Source organism: Capra hircus, chromosome 29 (genome assembly GCF_001704415.2).
Source record: "Capra hircus breed San Clemente chromosome 29, ASM170441v1, whole genome shotgun sequence".
Lineage (NCBI taxonomy): Eukaryota > Metazoa > Chordata > Mammalia > Artiodactyla > Bovidae > Capra > Capra hircus.
This window is the reverse complement of record NC_030836.1, coordinates 28,197,852-28,218,008: the sequence shown is the minus strand read 5'-3', so window position 1 is coordinate 28,218,008 and position 20,157 is coordinate 28,197,852. Positions and strand designations below refer to the sequence as shown.

Here is a 20,157-nt window from a genome sequence, read left to right as displayed (position 1 = left end):
TGACCCTGCCTGCCACACCAGGGCAGCTGGGGCTTGTGAGCCACATAATATTAAGATTCTAACAAGAAGGAAAGCGCAGCGGTGTCTCAGGAGCCAATTCCATCTAAAAGGGGAGGAGCAGAGGGAGGTGGGATGAGGCTGTAGCCCTCAGTGGCAGAGGAGGAGGGGCTCTGTGTCTTCTGGCCCCCTCTGTGGAGGGGTGGTGGCTGAGCCCTCCTCCCCTGCCCATGGAGTTTCAATCTCCATGGCCCTCATTAGAAGCCGAGCAGCCTCCGTGTCATTCATGGCAGCTGGTCTGAGGATACAGTAAAAACAGAGCAATGTTTTGGCCTCTCTGGGCCCTACTAGCTCCTTCACATCTTCACGCCTTTGCACATGCTGTCCCCCTGCTGGAATACTCCATCTCCCACCTTTCTACTGCGTGCGTTTCTGAGCTTCTGCAAAAGACCTCTCCCAGGTCAAGTCCTTTGTGAGGTCTCTCCCAGCTCCCTGGGGCAAGTCAGTCACTGCGGCCCTTGAATAACTGCCTTCAGCCCACTCTCCGGTGACAGATCTCTCCCCTATCCTGGGAGTTGCTCAGGCAGGGACCCTGTCTTATCAGACACCGCATCTCCAGTGTCCAGACCAGTAGCAGGTGGCGTGGATATTCGGTGTATGAGACAGATGAGAGAACCAGCACGGGAAGGAGCTGGGTGACTTGTTCCCCGAGCCTTGCCAACCATGCCGGCACATCAGCCACAAAACTCAGGGAAGCCGCTACGGCCCAAGTGAGAGACACCCGCCCATGGAGCCCACAGCTTAGAGGGAAAGGCTTCAGCCAAAGAAGACAGCCTCTATTAAAGAGGACTGTGTAGCGGACTTCCCTGGTGGTGCAGTGGGTAAGAATCTGCCTGCCAACACAGGGGCATGGATTCGATCCCTAGCCTGGGAAGATCCCACAGGCCACAGAGCAGCTAAGCCCTGGGGCCACAGCTACTGAGCCTGAGCTCGAGAGCCCGAGCGCTACAGCTCCTTAAGCCCGCGCTCCACAACAAGAAGCCACCACAATGAGAAGCCGTGCACCGCAGCAAAGAGCAGCCCCCACTCGCTGCAACTAGAGAAAGCCCACCGCAGCAATGAAGGCCCAGGGCAACCGAAAAGAAGATGCGTAGTGTGTTTCAGTGCACACTGGGTGGCCAGAGCAGTCAGAGGAGCCTTCTCCAGGGAGGAGGGCTTCAGCTGGACTTTGAAGAATGGCCAAGCCATCTTAGTAATGGAGGGCACAGGCTTTCCAGGCAGGGGCTTTGCACTAGGACTTTTTGTCAGAGGCAAATTTCTCCCGCTGTTAAGATCTCCAGAGAAGGAAATCCTTCAGCCTCCCGCAGATAGAGTTTGCTGTCTCTAAGGAGCCTTCCAGTGTAGGCCTCCATTCTGAGTGGATGTCATAAATCCACAGATTAAGTTAATGGGAAGGGATGAGAGGCAGGGTCCCCCAAACTGGCTGGTTATTCTCTTACAAATACAGACACAAAGCCCTGATCCTCCTTCAGTGCAAGCCCCCCCTCCCCCATGGCTCCTGGGATGGGCATCTCAGGAAGCATGCGGTGGAGGCGGGGGAGGTTGGGGGTGGGGGTGGTGAGTGCAGGGTTTGGCATGGCCTTGGGGACAGGTGTGTTGCCAGAACATTCCTGGCACCCCATCTGAGTGCTCGTGGGAGCAGTCCAGCTTGTCCATGCCTCAGACCAGCTGATTCCTGAGGACAGAGTCAAAATAGCCCCTGGACAGCCCTTGATTTGGTCAGCACTACTTTTAGCACCGTCGGAAAGGCTGGGGGCCAGGGGCAGCGAGAGGAATCCAGTGTGATGGCGGTGAGCCCTCGGGCTCAGCTCATTATTTGGATGAACTTCTCCTCCGCAGCCAGGAGGGAAGGGTGAAGACAGAGGGCCTCTGGAAGAGACACAGATGGGCCAGCAATGACAGCTCCTTCTCAGGCAGGCAGGGAGCCCCTGTGACCGGGCAGGGCTGCCTGCTGGTTAAGAGCATGGCCTCTGCAGAGCTCACTCACTCCAGTATTCCTGCCCTGGAGACCCCATGGACAGAGGAGCCTGGGGTCACAAAGATTCGGACACAACTGAGCGACTACACCGCCACCTGTACCATCTTTGCAGAGGTCAAGTCTTGCATCCACCACTTAAGCAGACACAGGACCTTGGCAAAGTATTGTTTCATGGCTGCCATCTTCGGTTTCTGGTCTTAAGATGGAAATACCAAGATGGGGCCTACTCCTTGGACTTTGAGGATGATTGAATGAGAACATGCTGTGATAACTCACTCTGGACCAACAGTGACACCTGCCAGACCTCACCGTTCAGTTGAATGTTCAGTTGAATATTCAGTCTCTGGGGAAGGGAACTGCCGGATTTAAGCTGAAGAGGCATTTCACGATACCACAGTTGCCATCAGGAAGCTCCTCTGACATCTAACCCAACTCTTTGCTGACACCTCCCTTTGGGCCCCATGACTCAAGTCTCATCTGGGCTAAAGTGAAGCTGAAGGCATCTTTCGGTTTGAACTACGGGTTTCCCTTTAGGGTCCTGGGTCTGAAAGCAGCTCAACCAGGCTGGTACATGGGCCCTTGGCCACTTCTTTCACTCAAAGCCCACCCAATAGGGAGCACCCACCTCCTCACCCAGGCAGACAAGCAGGAGGCCGGCCAGATCCCCGAGGGACACGGCGCATTGGAAGCAGCAGCCTGTAGGTGTGAGATGGAGCTGCTGCTGGAGCAGAGCTTGAAGCTGCTATCCTGGCCTGCTTTCCCACACTGGGGTCAGCCACACCCTCCTTCCCTTCTCACTCCTGACCAACTGTGTGCATGCAGCCTGCTGTGGCTACAAAACTTCCTAATGTGGCCACTGCTCTCGCAGGGCCAGAAACCAGCCAGAGGGAGGCAGCTGGGATGGTGAGGGGCCCTGAAACAGCCACATTGCATCACACAGAAGATGCCATTGATGGCAAGGCACACCCTGACCTCAGAGACGCTAAAGTGGGAGAGACAAGCAGTTTAGAATGGAGAGGGGTACAGAAGGTACCCAGGGGCCCTGCCTTTCCTGCTAGAGCTGTCCTGGCTCAGACGTCCCACTTTTCCATTCCTTTCTCTTTTCCACTCACCTCCCCACTTACAATTGTGCACACGCAGAAAAGCACGGGGGCTTCCCAGGTGGCTCAGTGGTAAAAACCCATCTGCCAATGCAGGAGACAAGAGATGCGGGTTCGATCCTTGGGTTGGGAAGATCCCCTGGAGGAGGAAATGGCAACCTCGCTCCAGTATTCTTGTCTGAAGAACTTCATGGACAGAGGCGCCTGGTGGGTTACAGTTCATGGGACTGCAAAGAGTCCGACATGACCGAGTGACTGAACACACAGAAAATCAGAACTAAAATGCATAGCTTGGTGTCACTAACACTCATGTGACCACCACCCAGGTCAACAAAACAGATTTCTACTGGTGCCCCAGAAGCCCCTTTTCTGTCCCCTGCCAATCACTACTTCCAAAGATATCCTTCCCCAAGATAACCCGATGTTCCTTGTAATTCTTTTTTTTTTTTCGCTTTTCTTTATACTTTTACAATCTAAGTTACATTCTTAATCAATATGGTTTAGTTTTGCTTGGTTTTTGGACCCTATATAAAGGCAATCATATAGCATGGAGTATTTCACTCCATAGTATAGCTGGGAGATCCATCCATGGTTCTCACCATGGATGTTGGTGCGAAGCATTTCACGATACCACGGTTGCCATCAGGAAGCTCCTCTGACATCTAACCCAACTTTTTGCTGACACCTCCCTTTGGGCCCCATGACTCAAGTCTCATCTGAGCTAGAGTGAAGCTGAAGGCATCTTTTGGTTTGTTGTCCTGGTTGTTCTATGTAACAATCACCTTCATGCTCATTGCCATATAGCTTTTCATTGTAATAATCTACCACCTTCCTGCTCTTCACTTGTTCCTCCAGTCACTAAGTTGTGTCCAACTCTTTGCAGCCCCATGGACTATAGCCCACCAGGCTCCTCTGTCCATGGAATTCTCCAGGCAAGAATACTGGAGTGAGTTGCCATTTCCTTCTTCAGGGGATCTTCCTGATCCAGGGATCGAACCCTCATCTCCTGCATTGGCAGGTAGATTCTTAACCACTGAGCCACCTGGGAAGCCCTTCCTGCTCTTCACCCTTCCCCCTGGTTTCTATTTCAATCAGTCCTCCACAGAGTAGAAAAATTTTGGTCCTTAACCTGCCCCCAACCCCTTAAATCCATTTGGAACACCCCCTCCACTGCCATGAGGTCTGAGCCCTCACTCTATCCAGAATTCCACACACTAAAAGGATGATCTGTTTTTCACCCCAACCAGACAGGGTGCAAGTTTTGAGAAAAGGGTCCACACCGTTCTTTTCACCCCCACCTCATTGGTGCTGAGGAAAATGCCAGGTTTGTGTCAAGTGTTTAATACGTCTTTGTTGAATGATTGTAGGATCCTGGGGGTTAAGTGGTACTTGTCACCATTCCCTTTGTGCGTGTCTGTGGGTGTGAAAATGAGTAGGAAGCGGGTGGGGGGCATCAGTGATTCAGGCTCCCCGGGCCACCTGCTTATTAACAGTGCTGTTCACACAACTGATGGTTTCAAACATATTTGTGGGGGGATGAGAAGGAGAAGGGGGTCCTTAGGAGTCAACTGAACACACTGGCTACTTCTCTAGAAGGGTCTCGGAGGCAGCATGGTAGCAGTAGGCAAGGACAAAGAAGAAGGCCTCTAGGGACTTCCCTGGAGGCACAGTGCAGGGAGCCCGGGTTGGATTCTGGGTCAGGGAACTAGATCCCACAAGCCCCAAGAGTCTGTGTGCTGTACTAAAGCTCCTGCATGCCACAGCTAAGACCTGGTGCACCCCAGAGAAGAAGAACAGGGGCTCTAGAATCAGACTGCCCGGCTTTGAACCCTGGTCTCTCACCAGCTCGAGACCCTGGGCTCTAGTGTCAGCTTCTCCTTCTGTAAAGCGGGGAGAGCAAATACACCTTCCAAAGGTTGTTAAATAACAATCAATGTGTTAATATTTGAAAGGTGCTTAGAAGGGTGCCTGAACACTCCATGTTGCTGCTGTTTAGCCTGTAAGTCACGTCTGACACTTTGTGACCCCTTGAACTGTAGCCCGCCAAGATCCTCTGTCCATTGGATTTCTCAGGCAAAGATACTGGAGCAGGTTGCCATTTTTCCCTCCAGGGGATCTTCCCGACTCAAGGATCGAACCCATGTCTCCTGTTTGACAGGTGGATTCTTTACCACTGAGCCACCTGGGAAGCCTAGCTCACTCCATGAGTGTTTGTTAAGTAAATCAGTAACATAAAATAAACCTGCTGCTCAGCGCAAGTAGCTCTCTCTCCGGGAAAGCCACAGCTTGTTTTTCTGAGGGCAAGACCCCAAGCAGCCCCTGTGTGCGTGTACAAATGTGCTTTCTTTTCAAATAGGTTTATTTCCCTGACGCTGGGACTGCACCAGCCCCTGGGTATATATGATGGGGCATTTTCTGCTAACCTGCCTTCAGGCTCCTTGAGGGATGCTGTGGAGGTGTAAATCTCCCCTGGCCATTTTCAGGTGGAATCTTTATTTTATTTTTTAGTGTTTGGCAAGTGAGATCTTAGTTCCCCAACCAGGGATTTCTCTCTTGAACTGATCTGCCTCCCTATTGTCCAACCAGAGAGCAGAGACTGTCTTCCAGAGCCACACAGGGTCCGAAGCACCTGCCCTCGCCTCCTAACAGGGCTCACCGCCACTTCCTGGAAGCGGACAGCTTTTTGGAGAACTCTGAGCACTTAAAGAGCAGAGAGTACCCTGTGAGAGTACTTGACATGTATTCTGATTGAATTCTCAAGACATCAATGAAGTAGGCATCATTATTCCCATTTTACGCACGAGAAAACTCAGCCGAGAGGGTTAAAAACTGGCTCCAGTTTACACAAGGGGTATGTGGCAGAGTCAGGACCCACACTTCCTGTATTTTCTTTTTTGCTGCTGCCTCGGGTCATCCTTGCCGTGTGCGGATTTTCTCTAGTTGCAGTGAGCAGGAGCTGCTGTCTAGTTGCCGTGCAAGGGCTTCTCATTGCGGTGGCATCTCTAGTCGCCGAGCATAGCACTGGGTGCGTGGGTTTCATTAATTGCAGCACACAGGCTCAGTAGTTGTGGCTCTTGGGCTCAGCTGCCCTGCAGCATGTGGAATCTTCCCAGACCAAGGCCTGAGCCCATATTTCCTGCATTGGCAGGCAGATCCTTAACCTCTGGACCAGCAGGGATGTCCAACCCCCTGCATCTTTTTTATTTTCTCCTGTATCTTTAGCCATGTCCACTTCACCTCTGTCAGCCACTGCGCTTTTTAACAACATATTATTGATCTTCACAATATATACGTATTATTGCCTTCACTATATGAAAAGGAAATTGACATCAGAGAAGTTAATTGACTCACTCAAGGTCATGCAGTAAGTAGAAAATGGAGCAGGGCTCAATCTCAGGTCTGTCTGCCTCCACAGTCTTTCTTTCTACCGTACAGGCTGCCCCAAAGGTCCCACAGACCAACAATCTCCAGCCCTCAGCCCTCATCATGTGACGTGCTTCCTGTAGGAGTCATCTGAACAGATATGTCCCCATCCTGGCTGCCCGTCCCTGGACATGACTTGTCAAAGGACCTTTTGGAATATGATGCTCAGTCCTGGATACACTATGCTGGACATGTCTGACCAGGAAGACGGGCGAACCCCCTCCCCTCTATTGAGTTGCCAACCCCCTGCAAGTGTGTTTGTGTGAGAGCGCTTGGTTACATCATGGGCTGACCATTTGTAGGATATGTATGATTTATTCCCTCAATTAAATGACCAGTCCTAGGAGTGCTGAATTCATCTCCCTCACCTGAAGCTCAGGTGTTAGTGGACAGATGTATTATTTGGAACTTAGATCACCTTTCTCTATAGAAACAAGTTTTTTAAAATAGGTAGTTTTCTGGGCTAGCCTTAAAGACTGATTTGGTTGAAGATCTGTGTTCTGGTGGAGAGAAGCCCCCAGGATTCAGGATGAAAAAATGAGAGATCTTCCTGTGCTTTCAGGGAAGAGAATTAGACGCAGGTAAATGCTGAGACTAGTGAGCACAGACTTTCTCAGCGTTTCCCTTTCCATGCTCCATTGACTCTTCCCAGTCCCTCCTGTGACGAATCCCTGGATCCTTATGCTATCCTCCCATCTGCTTCCTCAATCGGAGGAGTCCAGCCTGTAGGACTTTACAGTCAAATCCCCTGCGGTGATGTTCATGAAGATGAAGATAAAGCTTTCATCAGATTCTCAAAAGGGTCAGGAGAAGTTGAAGACAATTGCTAGGAGCCTTTCCTCTGGCACCCCATTCTGGCCTACTTCCTCAAAATGCTGTGCTTACAGATGCTCTGATCTTCATCTTCCACCACTAATAAACACTGGCACTCTTTCCCTGAAACTGATCCTGGTGGAGTGGGTGTAGAAAACCAAGCTTCTGGACTAATTCATACCTAAGCTATGAAGGAGTGATGGCCTCACCGTGGGCATTCTGATAGGATAATTTTAAATGGATCTCTGATGAGTGAGATTTCAGATAAGGCGATGAAATTACAGGAAAAAATAATAGATAATATATGCTGGAGCAAGAATGGTGCAGTCTCCCTAAGCTATTTTTTTGCTTTTCAGTGTTTTTTTTACTCTACAGTTTTCCTAGAAGTGTCAACTTTTCTCTTTGAGGTTTCCAAGGCAGAGCAGATTACAGGGACTTTCAGAGGTAGCCTGCAGGTATTTGTAGCAGCAGCTGTGTCTGTTTCAGGACAAAGGACCTCCACATCCATCATCTTATTCTATCCTTGCAACAGTACTATGAGCTGGATATTGTGGCTCCCATTTTACAGCAGAGGAAACTGAGGCTTGATGAGGTCCAGCAATTCACTGCAGTTCTGCTGGCTAGGCACAGGGGGCATGTGTGTGTGCATGCAAGCTCAGTCGTCTCCGACTCTTTGTGACCTCGTGAACCAGAGCTGGCCAGGCTCCTCTGTCCATGGGGTTTCCCAGGAAAGAATACTGGAGTGGGTTGCCATTTCCTCCTTCAGGGGATCTTCCCTGACCCAGGGATTGAACCCGGGTCTCCTGCTTGACAGGCCGACCACTGAGCCACCTGGTAAAATTCTTTACCACTGAGGGGCCAGTGAGACTTAAATCCAGATCTTGTCTCCAAGTACCATGCCTTTTGCATAAACTGTCTCTATCTGCTGTGTAGTGGGTGTCTGACAGGGGCAGATGCCCTCTTTCTTTAGACTTCATGCAACGCTAGGCACTGGGAAGCAGGCAAGGATGTTTGCTGAGTGATTGAAGGCAACACTGAGGTGCAGAGGCAATCGACTGACTCTCTCCTTCACAAGCCCTTCTTGGCCGGGAGCCTGCGTGCAAGGCACATGCTGTACGTGGGTGACTTCCAGCAGGGATGAGCCCAGCATGTGAGGCTCCAGCCCTGTGGGTGAGAACAGCTGGGAACCGGACAAAGAGTCTCAGAGACAAGAATCATGAGGTATACACCAACGTGTGCAGCAGTATCACTCAGAGCCAAGAAGGTGAAACCCAAATGTTCATAAAGTGGTTTCTCTAACACAATGGGATATTCATACACAGAAATGAAGCACTGCCATGTATTACAAGAGGGTAAACCCTGAAAACATCATGCTAAGTGAAAGAAGCCAGCCACAAAAGATTCCATATCATACAATTCCACTCATGAGAAATATCCGAAATCAGTAAACCCCTCAAGACAGAAGGTAGACCACTGGCTTCTAGGGGTGGGCAAGTGATGGCTAATGGGTTCAGGGTTTCTCTCCAGGGTGATAAAATGTTCTAGAATTAGATAGTGGTGATGATTAGACAATTTTGTAAATATACCTAAGGCCTCTGAACTGTATAGCTAAAGAGTGGATTTTATGGTATGTGAATTACAGTTCAATACCCAAAGAATCAAGCAGAGGAGGCCCTTGGTGCTTTTGTGCACTCAGGTTTTGTGACTGCAGCCAAGTGTATCTGAGGGCCCTGGAGCAAGGTCGTCAGCTCCGTGGGGTGGGGGCAAGGTGGCAGCAAGCAGAGTGCAACCCTGGAGAGATGTACACCTGGCTGGTGGATGCAATGGAGGCCGAAGGAAGAGGAACGGATGAGATAGTCAGGCAGCCTCACTGTATCTGGAAATGAGGGCCAGACTATCAAACCCCACACCTGTCCCAGGATGGGGCTCAGCGCCTTGACTGAGAGTTGGGGTCCCCTTTTACTTTATCTAGACTTTGTGTGGGAGCCAAGAGATGCTGCTGTTTCTTGAGCCAGTGGAGAGGCAGTACATCCTAGTGGGAAGAAATTCAAGCCACACAGACCTGTTTCAAGTCCGGTTACCTTTTTGGAGCCTAGTTTTGTAATTGGTAAAATGAGGATGGTAGCACTACTCCCTCCTAGGATGACTGGGCAGGTGAAATGAGACGATGCAGAAAGAAGCTTAGCCCGCACCCAGCAAGCTGCAGAAGCTACTGGAGTAGGGGGCTCTGTTGGTGGTGGTGGGGCCACTAGGGCTTGGTTTCCTCTCCAGGATCCCCCATAGTGAAAACATTCTGTAAAGTGGCTCCTGTGCCTGGGTGGCAGCAGCAGAGAGCAGTCACATTTTTTGATGGAAATGAGCAGAATCACGCAGGCAGGATGGTGGGGGGAAGCTGTGATCTGGACCAGAGCGGATGAGGGCAGAAGTGGGGACTGGGAAGCCTGGGAATAGCAGCACCCCCCTGCCTCCACAGAAGGGACCCTCTGCCAGGGTTTCCCACCCGATCTGGATTTGCAATGAAATGATCGCTTCCAGCAGGAATTTAGCTGCTTTCAGCCTGAATGCAACAGCAAGAAAGTCTCACTGGAGCAAGGACCTAACGGATGAAACCATCCCAATCTCACAGTAGCCTAAGAGCAAAAAGGCTCGGGAGTTGAGCCTCTATCTCAGGAGCATGCTGTCATCTGAACACATTTCCGGAGCTGCAAGTGCCATGGGACAGCAGAAAGGACAAGAAGTCTCGGACACAGGGCAAAAGGAATGAAAGAGTACCAACTTCCACCTGAAGGAAAGAAGACAACAGAGGACCAGCACCTACAGAAGAAGTTCTGATGATTGATGGCTACTAAACAAGTCTGCATATTATACCGCGCTCTCCCTTCCTGCTGTCAGCCATCAGAACTGCTGTCTACATCCTGAAAGCTTAGGACGAATAGCTTACTTTGTAGAATGTTCATTAGCCAATTTATCTGCTTATCAGGAAGACAGCATTTTTTGCAATGCCTAGTTTATGCTACTTCTGTGTGTTACTATAATTATGGAACTTAATTAACTATTCTATAAACCATGAAATATGAGTGCAAAAAGCAAGAGTTGTTGCTAAGAAAACTAAGTGGAGTGCTTTGGAAAGACTCCAGAATCAAATTTGCTTAAAAGTGAGATCAGGTGAGACAAGCGAAAGAGACTGGGATACACAGTAAAAATCTAAAAAGATCCTACAGCCAGATTACTTCCCCAAAGCTAAAGTTCTTATTCCATTGTAAATAAAAATGAAATTTATAGATGCTATATTATAGGAGAAATGTGTGCAAGTAAAAATGACAAACTTCAATGAGAAAATGACCTTGTTTCTATATCAAAACATTAGCAAACAAATATGCATCTTTTAAATCCAAATATAATGTGTCTTTCTTTGCCTTGCCTGCACGTGTGCTCAGTCATGTCTGACTCTTGGCGACTCCATGGACTGTACCTCACCAGGCTCCTGTGTCCCCAGGGTTTCCCAGGCAAGAATACTAGGGCAGGTTGCCATTTCCTACTCCAGGGGGGTCTTCCCAACCCAGGGAGTGAACCCACATCTCTTGCATCTCCTACACTGACAGGTGAATTCTTTACCACTGAGCCACTGGGAAGCCCACAGTGGAATATTACTACTACTACTACTAAGTCACTTCAGTCGTGTCCGACTCTGTGCGACCCCATAGATGGCAGCCCACCAGGCTCCACCGTCCCTGGGATTCTCCAGGCAAGAACGCTGGAGTGGGTTGCCATTTCCTTCTCCAATGCATGAAAGTGAAAAGTGAAAGTGATGTCGCTCAGTCGTATCTGACTCTTAGCAACCCCATGGACTGCAGCCCACCAGGCTCCTCCATCCATGGGATTTTCCAGGCAAGAGTATTGGAGTAGGGTGCCATTGCCTTATCCGAGTGGAATACTGCTGCTAAGCTGCTAAGTCACTTCAGTCATGTCCAACTTTGTGCGACCCCATAGACGGCAGCCCGCCAGGCTCCACTGTCCCTGGGATTCTCCAGGCAAGAACACTGGAGTGGGTTGCCATTTCTTTCTCCAATGCATGAAAGTGAAAAGTGAAAGTGAAGTCGCTCAGTCGTATCCGACTCTTAGTGACCCCATGGACTGCAGCCCACCAGGCTCCTCCATCCATGGGATTTTCCAGGCAAGACTACTGGAGTGGGGTGCCATTGCCTTATCCGAGTGGAATACTACTTAGCCATAAAAGTGAAACAATGCCATTTGTAGCAGCATCGTTGGACCTAGAGATGATCATACTGAGTAAAGTAAGCCAGAGAGAGACAGATACCATGTGATATCCTTTATGCATGGAATCTAAAATATGGCACAAATGAACTTATCTACAAAACAGAAACAGACTCACAGAGAGGACAGATCTGTGGTTGCCAAGCAGAAGTGAGGGTGCAGGAGGGATGGGTTAGGCGTTTGGAATCAGCAAAGGCAAACTCTTATACGTAGAATGGATAAACAACAAGGCCCCACTGTACGGCACAGGGAACTATATTCAATACCCTGTAAACCACAGTGGAAAAGAATAGGAAAAAACATGTATGTGTATAACTGAATCACTTTGTTGTACAGCAGAAATCAACAACATTGTAAATCAACTATAATTCAATAAAATAAAATTAAAATGTATCTTTTTAATGGTTGTTCCTTTCTTCAACAAACTTTTCCAAATAACCAATCAACAAATTAGTTGCCTTGCACTGGATAGGAGAACATCTACTGATATTGAGATATGCCCTTATTCATACCTTTTCTACCCTTCCTTCCTAAAACTGAGCAGCTACTATGTGTCTAACACAACATTGCCACAGAGCAGTATTCGCCAACAACTGTATAGAGTTGTTCCTCAAAGCAACGATGAAAACAAGAGTATGACTCAGAGTGACCAAATGTCTGGGGAAAGCTTCAAGCCACGCACCCTCTTGCAAATTCATGAAGCCCTCTAGTACACTAAGGGTAAAGAAATAAGCTAAACTTCATATAATCCAGATTTTCCTAAACCTATTTCATCACGCTACTCTTTCTTGGGAGCAATACCTATAATATCCTGTAAGACACATACTTGGGGATCGATCAGTGCTTTGGGGCCCATAGAAGAGGTATCATATATGATCCCTGTTGAGGAATTTACAACTGAGTCAGACATAAAATATATAGACTGGACACACACATGTACAGACAGTAACAGAGTTAGCCAATGCATTCTTAGGATCAAGTGAGAATCAGTAGCTATCACGGATGAAAACAGATCAGTCAGCCACCTCTAAATAACTTTCACAAATGTTGAGTCTTAGCCTAAAAACCCTGCCCATGGCCTACTCTTCTAGAAAGTTCAAAGAGAATTCACATTTCTTAAGTGCGATTGTGTGTCAGGCATGGCTCTTTATATATGTTATTTCATTTAATCTTCATAACTGTGGGAAATGAGTTACTATCTCCTTTTTCAAAGAAATCGAATGAGTGCACAGCCAGTGGAAGGCCCTCAATTCACACCTCTGTCTGCCTGGCTTCAGAGCCTGTCTTCTTTTCACTGTGCCCTGTGACCAAGAGCTTTCACAGTGCCTTTCCTGAGCTGGTGTTTAGCGGGGACTGTGTGTCTGCCTGTATCTGCAGAGCCAGCCTTGGGCCTGAAGAGGACAAGCTTGTCATGCTGAGTTACTAGAGCCCAGACTTCTCCCAACCCTCTTCCTCCCCCTCATCCAGAAGTTCTGATCTCTGACTTTAAAGGCCAAAGGGTCACTCCCTTGTCCTCTCTCCATGGCCTCTGGGGGGAAGACTTGCTAATGTCAAGTGTTTTATCAACAGTATCCACTCTGAGTGCACTCTGAGCTGCAGAGGGCCTGGGGTGGGCGACAACCTCACTCCCGCAGCTCAGCAGGCCCCCCGATCGTTCCAGGTCCTTCTGCAGCTCTAACCTGGGTCCTTCCTTCCCCTCTGCTTTGCTCAGCTGCTCTGCTCTCTCTCGTCTCTCTGGCTGGAGGTGGCAGTGGAGTGGAAGGCAAGGACCCTGAGCTATGGAAGGAGCTGGGCAGCAAGGGGTGAGAGGCAGGGATGAGAGGCGGGACATTGACCTGAGTCCAAGGTCAGAGGGCAGGCACAGCCAGGAGGGATGGATACTGTGACCTTCTGCCTCAGGCTGAAGGCTTAACTCGGGGGGTGGGGGAGCTTCCATCTGGGGGTGGGAGGCAGCTGAGGTGATGGGAGGCAGTAGGCGTGCTGGCCTGGATGCTGGGCTCCTGGGCAGTGGGGTGGGGACTTGTCTTGCAGCCTCCTCTCCCTACTACACTTGCGTTTTCTCCCCTGAAAAGCGAGGTTGTAGATGTGTTCAGTCTTCAAAGATACACTGGAGGGTGGGGACAGGGGAGAGAAGTCAGCTAACACTTTTTAAGACCCAGGACGCCAGGGCCTCCTCACTCATTTCATTCCTTCGGCATGATCTCCACAAGAGATGAGTGTGGCCAGACCACAGAGGATTGAGGGAAATCCTAGATACGAAGTCATGCTTGGTTGTCTCAAAAGCCCACGCGTTCCCACCATTCTCACTGCCCTGCAGTTACACATTCTCACAGCGGGACACAGGGAGCCCCTGCTATGGCCGGGGAGGTTGCCTGGGTGCCGCAAACCTGGGTGTGACAGGTCAGCACAGACACAAAACCTCCCCTACTGAAGCCCTCTTCCCGGGGTGGGGCAGAGGGCTGGAGCTCAGCACAGACACCAGGGTCTTAGGGCCGCCACAGCCCTCTGCTCTCTTCCCGTGTGGAAGAGAGAGCAGGCAGGTGACCTGGGCACCCCCACCACGAGCTCCAGATCCTGAGTTAGAGGAAGAGGCTGGGCCTGGCCCTGGCTCCCTGGCTTCTTCACTAGGTTCTGGGCATCTCTCCAACCTCCTCTCCTCACCGTAACCTTCAGCCTTCCAGCTCCTTCTTTCCAAATTTGGTTATTGTCTGTGCCCAAGGTGCTGCTTTCAAAATAGGCTTCCTCAGCAAAGTGCTGGGGCGGCCCCATGTCCCCAGAGTCTGGGGGAGGGTGTGGATCTGGTGGTGGACGCAGAGCTCCAGCCGCATCCAGCACCCCAGAGCCAATGCTGGCCATCTGCTGGGTGGGCAGGCCCCCTGCTTCCTGGGCGGAGATCCTCAGTTCAGTTCTGTTCAGTCGCTCAGTCATGTCCGACCCTTTGCGACCCCATGAACTGCAGCACACTAGGCCTCCCTGTCCATCACCAACTCCTGGAGTTTACCCAGACTCATGTCCATTGAGTCGATGTGGCCATCCAACCATCTCATCCTCTGTCATCCCTTTCTCCTCCTGCCCTCAATCTTTCCCAGCACCAGGGTCTTTTCCAATAAGACAACTCTTCTCATCAGGTGGCCAAAGATCCCCAAATCCTGGGCCTGGGCCCCATGGCTTTTGGAGGCTCTCCCATTTCAAATAAAGGGCTGATGATTAAGTAATTAGTTCCCAAGATCCACTGACTTTCTCTCCTCTCTGAACAAAGAGCCTCCCTAATTCCTGGTTCTTCTCCACACTTTGCCAGCCAATATGCCTACAGCCCTAAGCCTGGTATTTATCTCCTGTCTGTCTGTCTATTACTGCCATGCCAGGCCAAGAGCTTGCAGACCACTGGGAGCCTGCCTGTGCTTGAAGATTCTGCCTCCCCATCCCAGACATACACACACACACACACACACACACACACACACACACACACACACACACTCAGCCCAGACAGAGTCACTGGCTTTATTGCTCCAACCCTTGAATGAGGCAAGAAGGTCACAGTTTTGAAGTCACTCCTGATACTCAACCAAAGGCCTGTCTGTTGCAACTTACCGTGCACGCAAACACAACCACCATCCTGCTCGGTGCACATGGCAGGTTTTTTATAAACCCACGCCCCCCACAGTGGAAGCTCAGAGTCTTAACCACTGGGCTACCAGGGAAGCCCCTATAAACGTTACTCTTTTTTTTTTTTTTTTTAGTGAAAAAAAATTTTTGGCTGTACCACGGCCTGTGGGATTAGTTCCCCAATCAAAGACTGAACCCAAGCCACCTGCCTTGGAAGCGTGGTGTCTTAACCACTGGGTCATCAGAGAAGTCCCCCATAAATGCTACGATTAAACCTCAGGCTGCATCATCATCTCATGGAAGAGAGCCAAGAAAACAACTGCTCTGCATCTCTGAGCTGAGCTGGCTACCTGATGCTAGGGTTTCAGCCTGGGCTGCCCACCTCAGGGAGGGGGTGGACTTAACCATGGCTCGCCAGTCCACGCTTCCTCTGGCTGCTCCAACCAGAAGGAAAGGGATGCACACCCTCTGCTCCCCGCTCAGCACCAAGGACTCAGGAAACAGAAGGGTTCTCATGGAGAATCAGCATTTTCTTCCACGGGAGAGGACAGGGGTGAGCGTGGCTCCTGCAGGAGCAGTAACCACGGCCCCGCCCCCACAGAATCCCTCTGTTCATGAAACAACACTGTCCTCTTGCCCACAACTTTACGCTCTTCAGAACGTGTGCATCCCCATTCCCTCATGGACGTCATATTCTTTTGAGGCAGTAGCCACAAGCACTGGAGGAATCTCCAGCTTTAGGTCCCATTTAAGCCTCCCTCTACCCTGGCCTCTGGAAGATGGTATCCCTACAAGGGAGCCTCTCTCTGAGGTCATGCCCTCTGCAGATGTGGGAATCATGGGCTGGTGTCCCAGGGCTTATTCATACCCCACACTGAAACTCCACACCCCATCACACACACACTCACCATGAGATGCTGGAAGAGCCAAGAACGCATTATATTGGTGGCATGCTTGGGCAAGACTCCTCGTTTGTTCTTGGACTTCTTATCCTCATTGTCCAGGAGGGAGGTGAGGTCAAGGTTAACCTTCAGGGCACGTGGAGAAAAAATCAGCATCAGCAGCCTGGCGGGCCAGCAGCTAGGGACCTGTTGCCATAGAGACGGCAGGCTCTCGCTGCCAATCCCCTATCCCAACTCATTCTGAGGGTCCGGGGGAGGTCACCTTTCCTGTCATCTGGCACCAAACCCCTCAGAGAATGGGAGAAGGGAAGAAGGAGAGAGAAAGAGAAGGAGGAGGAGGGGAGGAGCGGTAGGGGATGAGAGAGCAGACAGAGGAAACAGGCTCATGCAGAAGGTATGGGAGAGAGAGGTTTGCCGTAAACCTTCCAATGGTCGTTAGCATTTCTGGGGTACATGAGCTTTTTCGGAGGGCTTTCCTATCCGTTACCATGGTCAGACCTCACATCAGCTCTGTAGGCTGGTGGGGCCGTGGGCAGCTGATGTGAGTCCCTCTTCTGTGGAGAGGAACTCGGAAGTTCAGAGGGATCAGCTGACCTATCCAAGATGGTGGAGCCAATGTCAGCTCTCCAGCTGGGATGGATCTTCCCATCCCAGCCCGGCCTCTGTGTGTGCCCTCTACGCCACTGAGCTACAGACTGGCTCAGAGTGCAGAGCAGGAGGAGGAAGTGTAGGGTCCCTCCACGTGACCCCGAGAGGCACTGAGATCTCAGGAGCCCACCTCTTGCCCGTCAGGTGGGGGTGATGATATCTCTCTGGGGAATGATGAGAGGCGAGGGAGCTAGCGGCCGAAAGCGCCTAGCAGGCGACTGGGCACGGAGCCCTCCCCCACGCCATGCACGTGTGCATACACCTGCACTGCACACACACACTCACCTGTGTGTTCTGGATCTGGATGGCTCCCTGGGGGATTGCCTGGGTGACCACCTGACCCTGGGAGGTTACCATGGTAACCGGCTGGTATAAGGCTCCACCTGAGGAGACAACCAGTTTTGGGGTCCCCTGCCATAGGGATGGGTAGGAGTGAGGGCAAGCAGGGCTCCCAATCCACTTGGCACTCACGTATAAACACTCTCTACTCTGGAGGCCTTCAGCCCCTGTGGGGAAGGGGTGGGAGGGGATGGGGTGCAGAGAACAGAGTCTCTGTGTGTTTGTGGGTGGAAGGGTCTTTGGTGGGACTCATGAGACTCCGACCCAAATTCGTTCCAAACCACCAGCATCGCCAGGTCTTGCTAATGATCTGTAAGCTTACGGAAACTCAGCTGGGAGCCCTTCCCTTGCCAGGGGGCACCCCCTCCCACATCCTAGGACACTTTGTTCAGTGTCTTGCCCCCCACCAACCCTGGAATTCCCTCAGGGCCACCCACTCTCCTCCCAGGGGTGTTCCCCAGAATCCCCTGCACAGACCTGACACCACTTGTGAGTTGACGGTTGTCATGGCGATGTTGCCCTGCTGGAGCGCTGAGGCTGGGACCACAATCCCCTGGGGGTTATTGGAGACTCCAGACATGGAATTGGGGGAATTCTGCAGGAGGTCCTGGCAGCAAGGGAGGTGTGGTTTGTGACAGTGTCACTAAGGGCTTAGCTGCCACAGCCTCAAATTCCTCCTCTTCCCTCCCGCCTCCTGCCTTCCTGCCTCCCGCCTCCTGCTCCTGCTCCTCCCAGACCCAAATCCAAAAGGCGGTTCTTCCTAGAAAGTGTGAATAGGGAGGCTCAACTTTACAAGCAACCAACCGACAAGAGCCATCGGCTGACCTATTCCATTCCCCCGTGAACTTGAGACAGAAATTATCCCCCACAGTGGCGCCCACCTTGGCTACACCGTGGAAGCTCCAGTACTGATGCCTGGGTTCCATTCCCAGACATTCTAACTTAATTGGTCAGGGGTGTGGCCAGGGCTCTGCGGGGAAAGTGCGTGTTGAAAGCTCTGGGTGACTTGGATGTGAAGCCAGGGCTGGGAACCGGACTTTACCTGCTTAGCACATACTCATCCTTCACCCGCAGCTATCCCCAGGAGCCGCCTGCCACCAAGGGCCTCGCAGCTCAGCATCCGTATCACAGCATTTATGACACAAAGCTCCACACAAAGCAGCCTCCAACGTACTATCTGTACTTAGTTCAGATCTGCCGTATTGTGGCTACTAAAATATTTGCTAAATAAAAATAAAGATAGCCCGCTGTCCTCTTCATCACCTATCTTCCAGGGCATCCCATAGGAGCGTCCGCTCAGCTGGGGGCACATTTCATCGGCTCCCCCTGCTCCTTAGGCCCCAGCACGGAGCCCCTGAGGAGGTTCACTCTCCACGCTGTCACCTGCTGGCCCCTTTCCTGCAGACAGTTCAAAGCAGCTAAGGGGCCTTTTTTTTTTTTTCTGGCACCCTCATCATTGCCACCTAAGAGATGGGCAGAGAGTGCTTGGACTCTGACATAAGTGGACAGGAAGCAGGCTCAGCTGAGGGCCTCCAGGAAGGGGCAGTGAGGCCTCCCTTCTTGGTCACCGGGCGCTCTTCTCCGCTAGGGTGGGTTTGTGAGGAAGGAACTGACTGTGAGGGTTGGGGTCTCTAGGTTTCGTTTGGAGAAAGCAAGGCAGGCATGAATGGCGGAAAGTAAGGGAGCCTGAGAAGACCGACTGGGGTCACTGAGCACCCCCCAATCACAGTTGTTCCTGTGAAGACAAGACTTATACCAGGTAACTTGCTGGCTAGGATGGTCATTTCCATGCCGAAGGCCTGGAATCACAGGCCTGACGCTTTTAGGATTTAGACAGGAAAATGGTTAAGAAAAGGGACAGCAAGGTGATCAAACCAGTCCATCCTAAAGGAAATCAACCCTGAATATTCATTGGAAGGACTGATGCTGAAGCTGAAGCTCCAATATTTTGGCCATCTGATGCAAAGAGCCGACTCATTAGAAAAGACCCTGATGCTGGGAAAGATTAAAGGCAGAAGAAGAAGGGAGTGACAGAAGATGAGATGGTTGGATGGCATCATCAACTTAGTGGATAGAAGTGTGTGCAAACTCTGGGAGACAGTGAAGGACAGGGAAGCCTGGTGTGCTGCACGCAGTCCATGGAGTCGCAAAGAGTCAGACATGACTGAACATGACCATGGTTAAGAAAATCGGGGGGAAAAGAAAGCCCCCAGCTCCCTAGCTTTGGTTTAAGGACTGGACTAGCTTAGACCATCAGATGCAGGAAGATAGAGAGCATGGAGCAAGAAGTGTGCGCCTGGAGCAAAACCTGGAGCCACTGCCTGCGAATCTGGAGCCACAGACCAAGAAGATACAACAGGGGCCGGGGGACAGCCGTGGCACGTCACTTCCCAGACCCTAGCTCCCAGGAGCTGGCTGAGCCTTGCAGGTGGAGACAGTCAGTACAGACAGTTTCACTCGATTCAGCTGCTTACCCACCCTTGGCATCTTCTCCAGAACTGCCTTTTTTACCCTCCTAGACTGTCCGGCCCAGGGCTGAGGAGATCAGGCTATAAATAAGCAGCCGTGGGGCTGGAGTCTGGTTGCCCCTCCTCCACGCCTGCACCTCCCATCTGGCTTCTGATGGGGTGGGGTGGGGGAGGAGGCCTTGCTTCCCCACTGGGCTCACCTCTGTGGCTGTGACCTTGGGGAAGGGAGGAGGGGCCAGCTCCTGCCTCGCTTTTTCCTTTCTGGGATCTGTGAGGGCCTCCTTGCCAGTGAGGTTTATTCTTTGAGCAGGACTCTCAGCCTTTCCATTTGGACAGCTCAAGTGTAACACCATCTGACCTGCAGAAATCTAGAAACTGGAAGGGCCCTTACAGCCTGAGTATTCCAGCTCCCTGGGGTACAAATGAGGAACTGAGGTTAAGAAACCCAAACCACTTGCTCAAGGTCCCCCAGGTAGGTAGCAACAACAAGGTTAGGCCACAGCCCTCCTTCACCCACAAACACTGCACGCCCACCCCAGGGCCAA

The 20,157-nt window shown here is 51.1% G+C and overlaps 1 protein-coding gene across 1 annotated transcript in view; it reads right to left on the bottom strand.

Moving 5' to 3' along the window:
* Window positions 1-20,157, bottom strand: part of PKNOX2 (PBX/knotted 1 homeobox 2) — a 103,929-nt gene that overhangs the window by 6,021 nt on the left and 77,751 nt on the right. Inside the window, exons 6-8 of the mRNA XM_018043220.1 lie at window positions 17,622-17,751; window positions 17,091-17,188; window positions 16,164-16,283 (exon numbers count right to left, since the gene is read on the bottom strand). Coding sequence (XP_017898709.1) covers window positions 16,164-16,283; window positions 17,091-17,188; window positions 17,622-17,751 — 348 coding nt within the window. The remainder of the gene's footprint in view (window positions 1-16,163; window positions 16,284-17,090; window positions 17,189-17,621; window positions 17,752-20,157) is intronic.